The 14756-nt window shown below is 37.4% G+C and overlaps 1 protein-coding gene across 5 annotated transcripts in view; it reads left to right on the plus strand.

Moving 5' to 3' along the window:
• TENT4A (terminal nucleotidyltransferase 4A) overlaps positions 1-14756 on the plus strand; it is a 59300-nt gene that overhangs the window by 33365 nt on the left and 11179 nt on the right. For 2 of the 5 annotated variants that reach the window (XM_064660873.1, XM_064660863.1), the window contains exons 9-11: positions 1794-1894; positions 2145-2317; positions 13630-13788. In XM_064660873.1, the coding sequence (XP_064516943.1) occupies positions 1794-1894; positions 2145-2317; positions 13630-13788 (433 nt within the window). Of the gene's footprint in view, positions 1-1793; positions 1895-2144; positions 2318-13138; positions 13196-13629; positions 13789-14756 lie in introns of those variants that run through there. The other 3 variants (XM_064660892.1, XM_064660883.1, XM_064660900.1) reach the window with 2 other exon arrangements.

Here is a 14756-nt window from a genome sequence, read left to right on the forward strand (position 1 = left end):
TTATAGGTTGTCCTGGAGTAAAGGCTCAACTCTTTCTGAAGGCATTCTCAGATGAAATTTTTTAACTGCAAGATTTCCTTCCCTATTCTGGTGCTGAAGAGACCCAGCAGGTCTGTGTTTGAGTCCCATGCTGGCATTGCTGTCTTGGGAACTACAGCTTTAGGGCCACAGCTGATTTTCTGCAGTTTTGGACATCCCTGTCTTCATTCTGTCTCCTCTTGCTCAACTTCCTTTTTGAGATTGAGAAACTAGAACTGCATTGAGTATTTAAAATGCTGTTACATCATAGGAGTATACATTAACAAAATGTAATCCTCTGTTTTATTTGTCCTTTTCCTAATGTGTTCTATTTAGCTATTGAACTGTGCTTCCCAAAGAATTACCTATTATAACCCAGATCTCTAATGGCTGAGTGGTGACAATCACACTTTAAATTCTGCATGTAAAATTCAAGATTTTGCTTTCCATTGTGCATCATTTTATTTACATTACATAAGTAGAATGATGGATGACATGCATTCTGTCCTGGTGGCCCATCTGCAGCTATTGGACTTGTAACTTAGATGATGTTATTTGGTTCAATGTTTCCTTAAAATGCTGGACTGACTTTTTTTAGTACTAACAGTGACATGTCTTTAAAGTTGGAATACTAACATGGAACATGTGGTATTTGGTCTTGCGTGAAATAGTAATCCCTATGACAGTAGGAGAATTAGTGATACTTTTTAAAGCATTGCTATGAAAAGACCTAATAAAGGTAGTCTGAGTACATTAAGGCTTTGTATGTCCTGCCTTCCCATTATAGACCTAAACCAAAAAAAAACTCCAGTACAGAGAGAATGTACCTTTATGATGTGAAATACAAAATAAACTTCAATGTAACCATCGAAGATTTTCAAAACTAAAATAACATTACCTTCTCCAAAGTGATAACTTTTCACAGTCCATTTCTGTACGATAGTAATTTCTTTGTGGATCTGGAGCGTGGAGCTTATAGTTAGTGTTTCAGCCACTAGTCTCTGATGAAAGGAAAGCTTGAAAACTTAGCTCTCAGACAAGAAGACAACACCTGCTCAAGAAGTACAATTCAAATAGCTGAATGTTGGGAAAGCATGTTGGGAAAACTCTATTTTGATAATTAGTCACTGTTCAGCAGGACCAGGTATGCATTTCCTTTGAGCCTCCTACTGTTACAAATTTTTTAAAATTCTCACTCGTTCCAGTTTTGGAGCCAGTCTCTTGTTTCCACTACCTCATGATCCATGGTACTTCCTTTATAATTGTGGGGACCTTAACACCTTTTAAGTGGTCTTGTAAATCTGTAAGCAAGGATTAATGAAGGCATCTGTCTCCAGACAGTCAACTACAGTGCTGGGATGTTGGTGTCTTCAGTGCATCCCATACCTGTTGTAATCCAGATTCTGTCAAAATAATTCTACGTTGTAATACAGATTTCTGTATGGAGAAATGCAAGATCCATAAATTACTTTTATCAAGTACACTGGTATCAGCATGTACATTCTTGATAATTAAGATGCACTCCATTTAGAAATACAGAGTAAAATTCTTACTTATCAGTGCTTGCATGTTGGAATAGTAGAAGAAAAATAATATACTAATATAAAAACTGTGGTGATTCAGTGGATTAAATTGTGCACTAAAAATATGAAAGTTCAAGAGGATTCTTTGGTTAGGGGTGTCTGACTTTTAGCATAATTTGGTTGCTTGTTACAATGCTTGCAAATATGTAACCAACAGTCTTTGTTTAATACTTAATTGAAAAATTTTTTTAGCACATTAGGTAGAATCATCAAAGTGACCCAAGAAGTGATTGACTACAGGGCCTGGATTAAAAAGAAGTGGGGGAGCAAAATTAATTTATCACCTGAACTTGGTAGGTATAGCAGGAAACCAACTTAAAATTTTTTCTTGAATTTGATGTAATCAAAATACTCATGCCTTGAAATTAATCATTCAGATATATAGGAAAAAAATAAAAGGAACTTGTAACTTTCTAACCCAAGACTAGTTTTCTCTGAGCCTGTTTGTCAATTAGCTTGTTAAACTGCAGTTCTTCTTAGACTTCAAGGCCTTTATGTTTGTATTCTGTGCTCTTAAATGATAGTTATGTTTTCTCTTAACAGATAATAGGTTGAAAATAAGAGACCAGATAGCTCTCTGCAATGGAGAACAGCAACAGAACAGGGACTCTGAACCACCTTACAATCAACACTTGACTTTGTCATTGGGCAGCACACAACAGTTATCCTCGGGCTCATCTGCATCTTCTGTATCATCACTCTCCAGCAGTGACATTGTAAGCTTTTTCTTTTAATGGGTTAAACTATTCAGAAGCAGAGTTTATCGTATGCTTCAAAGCCTTAATTGATACAACAGCACGTAATGTGGTACTGTCCCTAGGCTGCTACAGCAAATCAATAATGTCCCCTGCTCAGAAAAATTACTGAAATCAAATATTTTTTCCATTAAATTTAATGGGTCTTATATCCATCCTAAATCTTTGGTACCCTTTGTGGTAGTATTTAGATGTAATGAAATATAACAACCCAATTTAACAGTTGCTAATTAAGTAGAAGAGTAGAAATATGTCTTCGTAAATCCTCCTATTAAGCAAAATCTTCCACTATCGAATTCTGATCCTTTTTCCCCACACCCAAAATTGAACATGAACTTCATATTGTGCTGTGAAGGTGAATAACATTCCTTACTATTTTCAGCCAAGCAGTCAGTTCATGTTTTAATGGTAACAGAGCACTCAGGTAAAGTCTTGTCAGCTTCCTTATTTGAAAGTAATTGCCGGGCTTTATTGTAACTTCCTGGAAGAGGAGGCTGCAGTCTCTTGAGATATGTTCCCAGACTCTTAAGATTCTGTAAGATGGGTTTTTTTCAGTATGAAGTTAAATCATTGCAGAATTAGGCAGTGCAGATTATAAAGCACAGCATTGCAAGGCGTGAGGTTCTCGCTGTAAATCCTACTGAAGCATTCAGTCATAGGTAGAGGCATTGATGGAACAGGATGTAATATGCAGTCAACTACAATAGTGAATAACTGGATGATGCCAAGAGAGGTCCAAATACCTGTTTCAAAAACTAGTCAAACATGGAATTAAAAGTTGGGAATTGTATTCAATAAAATTTCAATAACTTTTAAGAGACAAGCACCGTCTTTATAGGTTCTGGTTACTTTCTAAAGTTATTTTATACTACTGATTTTTTGATATTGAATTGTCTTTTCATACCACTTCAGTAAATATGGCAAATGCTTTGGCTGCACCATCTGACCATTGGAAAAAGAACAGCATGATGCTTGCCAGTGATACTGCTAGCCATGTTCCTGATTTAAGGAAGTCAGTAGGCAAGGTTTTGCTGTAATAAATTTTATAAGAAAATCCAAATATTGGCCTAATGTTGTGCACTCCCAACATAATGGGTGGTGAGTGTTTATGAACTCCCCTTAGTCCCGTTTTGCCTGATAGAAGATGGAACTTCATTGCCTGATGCCAGACAAATAAACAAAAAGTGAAAAGGAAGCACTCAACAAGACAGACCTGAAATCTGCTTGGGCATCCACAAAGTAAAAGGAAATGCTACCTTTTTTAACAAAATAAGAGACCTTATATCCTTGTCCTTGTGACAGTCTCTAGTTTAAGGCCTGGTCATATATTGGCATTATGTCCTTAATAGACCGATAGCATGTTATCTTAATTTGGAATGGAATGGCATGTTTCTGGCAAATAACTGATGAGTTCATTTGAGGAGGAGCAAGTTCTGGTTGAGCAGTCCTGAGCTGCACCTGATTGAGGAAGAGAAGTCTATTCTGCTGTAGTCAGGCGATCTGTGCCATGATCTGGCATAATGCTATGCCCAGGTTGCAGCAGAGGAACCTCTAGCATGTGTGACAACTTGGTATTTGTGCCAAAACTTCTCAAATAGGTATGAGCTTTGGTATCAGCTTCAGGAGAAGGGAATATGAATATGATGCATCTCATCACTTTAGAGTTATATGTAGTGTTTCCTCTGATCTTGTGGAAGGGCCATTCTTCAGGAAGGATTCTGTATTTATTTGAAGTTAAATCACCTAAACTTCTCTGATACTGGAAGACTGAAAGCAAGGTACAGATTACAAAGAAAATGTAGGAGACAAGGAGACCTGAGAGTGACAATTTGCTGGTCTGTTCCCAAAAATTAAATTTTATTTTAGTAGCAAGATATTCATCCCTATGTCATTATAAAACTTAAAGTCTACATTAAGACACTGTTTCTGGAGGTGTATTTTGCATGACTGCAGAGTATCTTTTGCTATTTATCAGCTGTAAGATATTAGCTGTTAAATTAGAGGGACTAGATAGTGTATTTGCTTTTCCATTTGCTTTTCCATTTACTGCTGAAGTCTCACTGGTAATAGTGATCAGCTGCATCTGGACCTTTTTGAGGAAACAGACTTGGAAACTTGTGACATTAGTTATCATATTGCCCCTCTCCAGCCATCCATGCTAGCAGAAAAGGAGTTGTGTTCTGAAGTCATCACATCACTGTACACCAGCAGTAAGTCTGGAGACCTTGCATATATTTGTCAACATGTCCTGGAAGCAATATTGGCAGTATGTATTGAGTGTGCAGGAGTTATCAAAGCAGTGCAGTATTGCTCACAGGGATCCTAGAATTTTTATTAAGCCCTTTGGTGTAATAGTTGGTTGTAATATAGCATGCTGTGTGGTTTTTAAACAGATTTGTTTTCTTGAAGTTCTGACAGCAGTACAGGTTTTGCCTTACAATCTTATAGTTGATTCAGCAGCTGAATAGACAAGGCTTCTGGTGTCTTGGACTTATGGGCCCTTCAGATACAGCAATGGTTATAGATTTATTCCAGCAGCAGGAGAACAGGTCTTGGGATAGAACAAGGAGCAGGTTTTTCTGGAGACTGGATTGGCATAAACCAGAGCTAGCATTTAGAAGTCAGCCTTTCAACATCTATATACGCTCTGAAAAATGGATGTGTAGGGATATGAGAGCTTACACTTACTACCCTGAGTTCTTTGCATTTCTGATACTCCTTTCCTTTCTTCGGGGACTATGGCAACCTTTTGAAGATGAGAACTTGTGTACTTAGGAACAAGACAAATGCCTTCTTCAAGGACAGCCTTCTCTTTCCCTGTATATTTTAGATTTATGTGCTTTTTCTCAGCACGCCACCTGAAATTCAGGAAGAATTTTCACATCTAGAACTAGCTTGCTACACAGCCCAGTGTGCACATCTAATGAGACCAAGTCATAATCTGAACAAAAAGTATAATTTTGTGGATTTTCCAAGGCAGCAAAGCTATTTACAAAGTGCCTTATGCTAGCACTATCTGGCTAATGAAATTCTAGTTGTGCTGTCTTTCATGTGTCCTAGTCAGTCTTGGTCACAAAAAACAGCTTTTCAAAGGACCAGTAAATTTTGGATCAAAAACCTCATGGAAAAGAAACCTGTCTTCTGATACCGTTGTTATTACTAATGAGAGAGCTGTTCCGTTTATGTGGTTGTCTTACTGTGCATGTCAATGCAGACTCGCTCACCAGTACTTCTAGTGTAGTTCTTTACAAAATACTGAATGTTAAAATTCCTGCCTTGTTACCTCAGCTCTATGAAGAATGTAAATATTAGTGATAAGGAGCAAACCGAGGAACACATGAGGAAAAACAAGGACTCTGATCACCAAACCTTATTAAACTGTTCATACATTTTTCTGGATTCTGTTTATTATCAAACTGATCTATGTAGTAAATCTTCTCTCAATGAAGCCTTCTGCTCTGCAGGTATTTAAAATACCCTGTGCTGCCCTGACAAAAAGGCAATGTATGTTCTTTATTTACTCTTGCAAACAGGTAAGTTGTAAAATACTATGCATTCCCACATGATCCAACAAATGTTTAATTGAATAATGGAAGATGCTTTATAAATGACTTTGCCATCAAGGACAGTGCAAAGTGTGTGAGTGTTTACTCTGTGGGAGCAAGAGTTAAACTGTTCCATAACAGAAAACAAGCCTCTGGCATTAGGAAATCTCCCCTTCATACTCAATTAGGTGAGTGTTATGAGAATCTGCAACCAAGTGAAAAGAAGGATGTTTGCCCCCAGCTCTCTACTTGTTCTGGCTAGTTGCAGATGTCAGTCTCACAGCCTAATCAGTGACCAAATTCCTCATGAAAATGTGTTGGGTTTTTTTCGGTCTGGACCTGCACTCTGGTGACCTGGATTTCTTGCTACTTAAGCATTGTAGAAAAATGCTTTCTATTAGGTCAGGAAGTTGTAGAGTAATGCTGGAGAATATCTACTGCCTGATGAACAGTCTCTGCCAAGTAAAAAATAATCCTAGGTATGTCTTATTTTGGTCTGTTTTGATTCCTAGTGCTAAGTATGCTCTGAAGTTTTGATGCTGTTACGCCAAATAAAGCTTAACATTTTATGTGACGGTGATACCTGCGTATCAGTAACAGATGTCATGGCTAACAGGAAAATTTAAATCTATTTTCCCTTACCAATAGATATGTAATCTCATATCCAGTGCAGCACAGAATCTCCAAGTTGTCTGCTAAAAGTTTGAATCTAACAAATTTCATGCACTTTATCTCAGTGTTTCTGATGGTAATGTTGTGTGGGCTTGTATGACAAAAATGATTTTGTGAAGAGTTCTGAGTTTTCAAGATTACGTAGTAGTGCCAAGGTAGTTGAAGTTTCAGTGAACAAGGTACCCCTATAGTCTAGCTTTAGGGATGGCACAATCCTTGCTTCTTTTTAAACTTTTAGCATTTACAGTATCTTCTTTCAGACTGTTCTTGAAATTTTACCTGTAAACCTTGCAGGTCAGGCTTCATAAAAACCTATTGTCAGAATGTCAGTGCTTGATTTCCCCACCATTCTGCCCCATCAGCTAATGAATGTGCTGAGCAGTACCTTCAGTGTTCTGGGAATGTGTCTTTTCACTATATCAAGTACTGTGTATTCTGAGAGTAATATATAAATATGACTAATAAGACTAAGACTCATTATTCTTCCAGTTCTCCTGAATGCTTACAACATCCACACTGATTTTGGAACTCCTACTTGCTTTGCAGTAATTATGGCTTGAACTCAACATGCTTAATGAAGTTATCACCACCTCACTTTCTTTCTTATTAGCTGAAGACCGTGAATTTCAGCTTATCAGCTGGAGCCATTGTAATTCCATAGTCACAGAGAGAAGTGATAGAGTATATGACTTACCTTGTCCAGATAAATGTTGCACTTTTTTTAAAGTTAAGTTTGCAGGTGTAAGGTATATGCTTATCTCCAGTAAAGGGACAGACACTTCAGAATATGTAACAGCTCTTCTTGTAGTCTTGTTAAATCTGTCTTAATGACTGATTAATTTGCAGGGTTGCAGTTGAAATTTTGTGTGTAAGGAGAGAGAGCAGAAGGGGGTGGCCTTGTAAAATCCTTAGTCTGAGAGCAAGAGCTACACAGATTTTCTCCTTTTCTCCTACTTGCCTGAATAGTCTCATGTGCTAATCAAAGTAGCAATTCAAATGTATGTTGATAGTTGATCATCTTTATTATTATGCAGATTTTTGTCTTGCTCTTCTCCCCTTCCTGAACAAATAGAGACAAGTTCTTTAAAAGACAGGCCTCTTGATGGTTAGTGTAAGTGCTGACTTGCAGCCAGCTGGTCTCCACGTGAAACAGTGGGCAACCCTGAGTGTACAGGCACTGACAACCTGATGTTACTGGGAAAAAAACATTTGATTGACATTTGATTTGAGGAATTTAGGAGTTTAAGCCCCATATTGTTTAAAACTCCATTCTTTTTGCCTACTATTGCTGTGCAGATTATGATTGGTTTCTGTGAATTAGAGGGGAACAAATTTCTTTTCCAGTGCTTCTTTTGCTTATTTTCCTCTTTCACCGTATAGCCCCACATTTATTTTTGTGTTTTTTAACCTGTATCTCTGACCATGTGCTGTTTTATACTGTTTCACGCTCTTCATCGGTTCCGTGCTTCCTATCAGTTCCTTGAGCAGTCTTTTATCCATATCCACTTGAAATAAATTTCTGCAAAGCTGCAGGAGGCACAATGTTGAATACAAAATTCCAAAGTAATTTTATTTAATAACAAGTTATTCTAAGCAGCAGAGGGTACAGAAGGAATTTTTATGTCAGAAAGTAAAATGGGATTTTACTGCTGTGATGTCAGTGAAGTAAGGAGAGAAGCACATAATTTTGGAAGTGTCAAATTCAGACTAGTTTCTGATGCCATAGGCTAGTTGCAGTCTTGCCATATCTTAACATTCCCTCCCGTGAAAAAACCCCACAGAGGTACCTAAGCCATTTTAGGATGGAAGAAAACCTAAATTTAGTATTTAGAATCTAGAATGATGTATGTTCAGCTTGCTTAATGAGTCCTGTAATTTAGTGCAAAACTTGAAAATCAAACTTGAAATATTGCTATATTGTTAACAATACAGACCAGATGAAAGCCCGTGAAATGAAAGTACTGGGATAACAAAGGATATTTAAAATTACACACTTCTGTGATCTTTTTATTGAAGATGACTTACCTGAAATACACTGAGTATTGATAAAACATGGAATAAACTCACAGTAAGGCCTGGCAGGATATAGTGAGGTGAGGTTAAAGGGGTACTGTGCTTGTATTTAATCTTGGTAGATACTAATTAGATTACATTTTTAGTTGTTCTGTCAAATGAACACTAATGCTTTTGGAGGATACATATTTTTCAGTTTGCTTGTGTATCCTATATCTCTTCTTTCACCTTTCCCCTTCTGTAATCAAGATGACCAGGGTATTTTCCTTTTGCAATGAAAGGCAGGAAAATCAACCGATTTCGTCTTAACTCGAGACATTTGTATTGTTTACAGGCTGGCCAGTGGAAATGGTGCAACTGTAATGATTCAAGTTATCTACCTTGTGACCTCCTGTAGAAGTAGAAATGTTGTTCATCTCAATTCTACTTTATTTACACCATAGCTGAAGTTGTGGCTCCACCTACCAAGAAACAGCACAGGATGTGGAAGACATGAGATGAGGGTGGGGGGTGATCATAAAAACACCTTGGAAGCATGGTGGTTTATCAAGCAGAGTTAAGTACGCTGGGGCTAAAACCCAGCTAAACTCTGGGGCTAAAACCATTCAATTGAGAGCATGCATTCAAGTCCTTCTTTTGCACATGGCTCCAAAGTATGAAATTTTGAAGTCCTCTTGTGTTGCTTTGGTTCAAAGGAGTGTGGTTTTACACTTTTACTAAACCAGTCGAGTAGTTAGATGTACTTGCTACCAAAGTTTCCATTCATTAGCTGCTCCTGCTTTTCTGCACTTTTCTGCATCTAATCCTGTGGTGAGCTGATTCAGAAGATGAAGCTAATAAGGAGATTACTGTTTCTGTGGTTCACCTCTGTATATTGGCTCATAATCATGCCAGATGATAATGCAGGTATAATGGAGAAGGCTAGAATGAGAAAAGAGGCAAAAGGAGTAAGACTGGCAGCAGTTACTGTTAAATCACTGTAATTGTAAGAAAGGAGAGAGAGTAGCATATGAAAAACCCTGTGTAGTGTAAAGTGTTAACTATAAACACCAATTTTCTCACAGTTTTCAGTTCTTTGAAAGCAAAGATGGAACACAATTTTTGAAGTGGCCATTGTTCTCTCACAGCTTTCAGTTTATGAATGTTATGGGAAAAAGAAGAAATATTCCTTAATTAGTGGAAGAAGTTTTGAGAATGGAAACAATAAGAATCTTTTTGCCAAGACCTCAGTAGTGCATTCTGGGAAAGAGGAACGTTAAAACCCAAATCTATCACATTAGCAAGAAACTTGCATTCTATTGTTTAAGTTTTTATTTCTGAATACTGACTTCTAGGATAGCCTCTTTTACCACTGGGCCAAAACTTAAACACATCATTAATTGATCTTAGGCCACTCCAGCTTTTAAAAAAGCCTACTGCCTTGGAAATTGAAAGCTTTAAAATGATAGCTATTGTTTGTTAAGAAGTTTCAACTTACTACACCATGAAACAAAGCAGATGGCACAACTTTTTCGTCATACATTTAGGCTGATGTAAAGGAAGCTTGTGAGGATAATTGGCACATGAAATTCATGGAAACTGAACTATTGTCTTGTTGGATGATTGTGCTAATACACTTTACCTTGTATCTTAAGCCTTGAGTTAAGAGCATTGAAATAAGCTCTTATGGCCAGACCTAGTTAGTAAGGAGCTTTCGACAAGTAAATATTCTCTTGCTGTTGAGGTCCTGGGATGTTTTATAATGGGAGATGCATTTTTTAGAAGAAGGATTTTTTTTTTTTTTTTGTTCTCTTTGTATGTCAGGAAGTCTTGATTGTAAGACTGCTTCAGTTCTTCATCTTTCATATGACTGCAGTGTTTCACTGTTTCTGTCTATACAGATGCATTTCTGTGATAGTAATGCTTGAGTTTCCATACTTCAGTCTTTCCAGCATTAAAGTAAATTACAGTCCTCAGTAATCAAGGCTGTGAATAGTAGAAATCTTCATTCCAGGTACTACGTTCTTACTCAGAAAGTCAAAACTGATTTAAAGAATATATTTCGAAATGGAAATTTCCCAGTAGGATAAACCTGTACCTGCATCTCTTTAGAAGATATTTGCCCCATTCAAGAGATCAGGAACTTACCTTGGCTCTTAGTGAAGTCATTTTAGCTTTATCCCTAGATTATTTGCTAAAATTGAGGGGTCTTACCCCTTTATTTTATATTTATCTTTTTATATAATGTGACCTCTGTGGCCCTTACTTTAGTAATGGTCAGAGCTTTTCTCTTCCAACATGTACCTAAAGTGTCAAGAGTATGTATTTACTTGTACGTCTTCTGAAATTCCATTATCCTTCAAGTTTGCACGTTATACTTAAGAATATGGTCCAGAAGATCAAGAAAGACTTAATCCCTCAGTGTATGCAGTGCTTATGGAAAATCAGATTTGTTCACATTTGACTCAATTTTCTGATCACTGAGGTTAACTTTTCAGTTTAATTAAGAAGGGTGATGCTGCTCTTCACAAAAGAGTTTAGATGCTGTTGAGAAGTTAGGATATCAACTCCATGCATTAATCCTATTAGCAGTCCAAGATCGCCTCAGGAGAGAGATACAATCTGCTTGTATGAGATGTGTATCAGTAAATAACATTGAGACAGAAGAACATAGCTGTTACAAAATTAACATAAAGCAACACAAGGTTCCTTGTGGTGAAATTTGTCTAATCTTAATGAAATGATATGACTCCCTTTTCTCTTCCATCTACTACTCCTTCCTGACTGGAGTTAACTTTTCGTTGCACAAAAGCCCCTTAGAAATCTCATAAACGAGGTGTCACATCTGAGTTGGGTATGTCAGCCTTCAGGGCTGTATCCAAGCAGAAGAGAGAGTTCTTTGAGTGGAGACACTAAAATTGTTCTTTGGTCAGGTTTGCGAAGGTTGGATTGCAGAAGATAATGCATTGGTTTGGATAGACAGTAAGATCCCTTTTTCTATCCTATCTGCTAGTTCATAGTTACTTGTGAGCATGCTTAGAACTCTGTTCAAACATGACTACCCTTTCATTATTTATCTCTCTTTTTATAAGCTTTTTATTAATTCCATGACCAACAGTGTCCAAAGAAACTTCATCGCTGTGGAGACCTTAGCCTGTTCTTGTGGCTGATACTGTAGGATTGGGCAAAGGAGAAATATGCCATCTAATCCAGGCATGTGCATATAACCAAGCTTAATTTTTTGGTCAGTGATACAGCATATAGTTTCCCATTATGATGAACATATTTATTAAACAGTGAACATCTGATCTCATAAATAAGACTTAATTTTCTGCACATATTCTTGTTACCAGTATGATCTGTCTCCAGTGAATTCATGATGCAGTTATCTGAAACTGCTTCACAAAGGCTTACTGTAACGTTCACCACTAGTTGAACTAGCAGAGCAGCAGCTCCTTTCTTTCTAGAACTTATTTTTTAGTAAGCACAACTTTGTATGGACCAATAAAAGACTGATTGTTCTAACAGTTGGGTTTTATTCAGGACTGTTTGTACCGGGAGTATTCACTTCTGCTGGGATGCAAATTTTGCTTTGTAGTAGTTCATTTCTTAGGCTACTCAGTATTCACAACTGTCTGTCTCTCTTAAATGATCTTCTTCATCTCCAAGAAAAGCTTTAAAATATTTTCTTTTCTGCTCTTGAACAGCCTATTCTCTAACTGAAGAATCTAATTTAGAAAACAAGGCCATATGAGGGCAAGTAGTAGTGCTGGAGATCTATTTAAATATGTGAAGAGTCTTTGCTTCCAGGCAATTAATCTTTAGAGAAAGAGCAATAGAATATTTCAGTAATTATTTTAACAGTAAAGATCTGTGATGATGTGAGCCAGTAATGTCTTTTAATATGGTAACTCCTAAACTACTAATTGGCCAAGCCCCATCTCTTCCTATACTTTGAGCCAGATGACTGGGAATGGAAAAAACACTCGTGATTTGGGATACAAAGTAGGTTTTTCCATTGTTTTTAAGTTCAGAATGCTTTGGAGTTAAGAATATGGTAAAAAGCAGCAATAAAATGTAGGGAAAGCTACTTCTGCCATTATGTTATAGCTGAAAAATAAGTTTTGGGAGATCTGTGTTCAAAGTTGTTTCAAAAGGCTGTAGCTTGCTTTCCAACTTCCTCGACCTACAAAATAATTGGTCGCTTGAGACCTGAGGGTGTTTTCAGACTTCAGTAATTCCTATAAACCCCTAAATCTGTGCTCGCGTCTTTGCTTGTTATCTATTAAGTGCTCCAGCCATACTGTGTTTTAACATTACCTGTATGTCTGATTATGACGCATCTGAAATTGCTGGTGATCAGGCTGGAAGGAGAAGAAGGAATAGTAATCAGTCATACCAGTTCCATTACAGTATCTTTTCTGTAATCCTGCATCCATCTTGCATCCCCTGAAGAATTATCAGATTTCAGGTGGGAAGTGAGGGGAATAGAACTCCTCATGAGCAGTGGAGTGCATGACTGGTGAACATAAATGAGTCTTAACTGGCAGACCGTCTCCTTGTTTCTTGGTAGGTGGAGCCCTAACTTTACTGTTGCTGGGTAGAATGGGAGAAGACTGTAACAATTACAGTGAGTAACTTAGAAATAAGTACAGTCCAGAAGGTTGTTCAGAGGACTGAACTGCCATGACACCTAAAATTCTAGCCCTTCTGTAGCTTAGTGTTGGTGTTCTTGTTCTGTTTTTTTCCCAGCCTTAGTTCCCCTCTTTTAATTTGAATTTGGTAGAGATATAACTTTGGCTTTAGATTGGGCTGACTGGAACCTGTGATTGCCATAGACCTGTTGACATTGTCTCCTTAATATAGGTTCAATTAAACTTTTGCTAGATGTGTAAAATAAACATTGTGCTGGCTTGTATTTTACTTTTTTACCATTGAAAAAAATAATTATATTTTACAGTATTCACATGAGTTGATATTTGGGTGCATTTTCACATGCATAGTCTGTATATACTGTACTTTCTGTAAAGTTGCTTTTCTTTTCCCCTTTTTCTCTGCCAAAAGGAATCAGATACACCACCTTGCACAGCTCCTAATGTTTACCAGTTCAGTCTTCAAGCACCGACTCAGCTTATGGCCAGTTTACCACCCGCATTGCCTATGCCAAGTGGTAAACCCCAATCTGCACCTACGGGAACCTTGATAATGGCCGCCAGTAACCAGGTATGAGCCAACTAAACGGAGCAACTCTTTCCTGAGAAAGGGATCAAATCGGAAGTGTAGATCATTTGCGCTGTGCTGTCAGTCTAAAAACCTCTGAAGATAACCCTCAGATAGCCTGTGCTAAGCTTCATGTAACTGTAGAAGTACTTAGCTGCCGTATCAGAAGTGGGAGGAGAAGAGTGGGTGGGAAAGGGTTCGGTGTTTGAGTTGCATCTCCGCATATAAGAGCCCTTCCACAACACAGACACGTAGGAGTAAGTTAAAGAGCGAGTGTCAGGTGTCTTGAGTCTTGAAGTTTTATTTGAGAGTCCTGGTGCCCAGCTAGTGGGATATTTGCAGATCTTTAGGCTGTTTGAGTTCCTGTTCTTCGATTAGAAACTTCACGTAGATGGTATAGCTGTAAGCTTGTTTTTGAATCCAAAGAAAAGTACTGACCTTTCCAGGCTTGTTTGGTTGTCTTGATTTTGAATTATTAGATCTGATTACACTTGTAACTTTCTGTGATATGTTTTAAAGATAGAGAACAGAAAATAAATTATGGGCAAGTCTGCAAAAATTTTTACCAAAAAATAAAATGTGTACATAAATGTGCTGGGAGGTGAATGTATTTTGGCTAATATAGCCATTATAGTACAAGGGAAAGTAAAATCATCAGTTTATTTTTTTTTCTTTTTTTTTTTAAATAGCCTTAGTGCTGCTTATTATCTGCCAGAAAACATTCCCCCAGTCTTGATTATTAAAACTATTAATATGCCTCACATGAAATGTAATGCAACTTGTGGGTTGTTGTAGGTTGCCTGCGATAACAAAATAGCAAGCTGATTTCTTTGAAACCTAGTTTTGGTCAGGTTTTTACAATGTTTTCCTTCTTTTCTGAGTCCTTCTATCAGAGTTCTTGAGAATCTAGGGCCAGGATATTTTCAACTTAATGACCTTGCCTTTTTAATTTGATTCAGCTCTTATTTATC

The sequence above is a fragment of the Pseudopipra pipra genome, chromosome 1 (assembly GCF_036250125.1).
Source record: "Pseudopipra pipra isolate bDixPip1 chromosome 1, bDixPip1.hap1, whole genome shotgun sequence".
NCBI classification, from domain to species: Eukaryota; Metazoa; Chordata; class Aves; order Passeriformes; family Pipridae; genus Pseudopipra; species Pseudopipra pipra.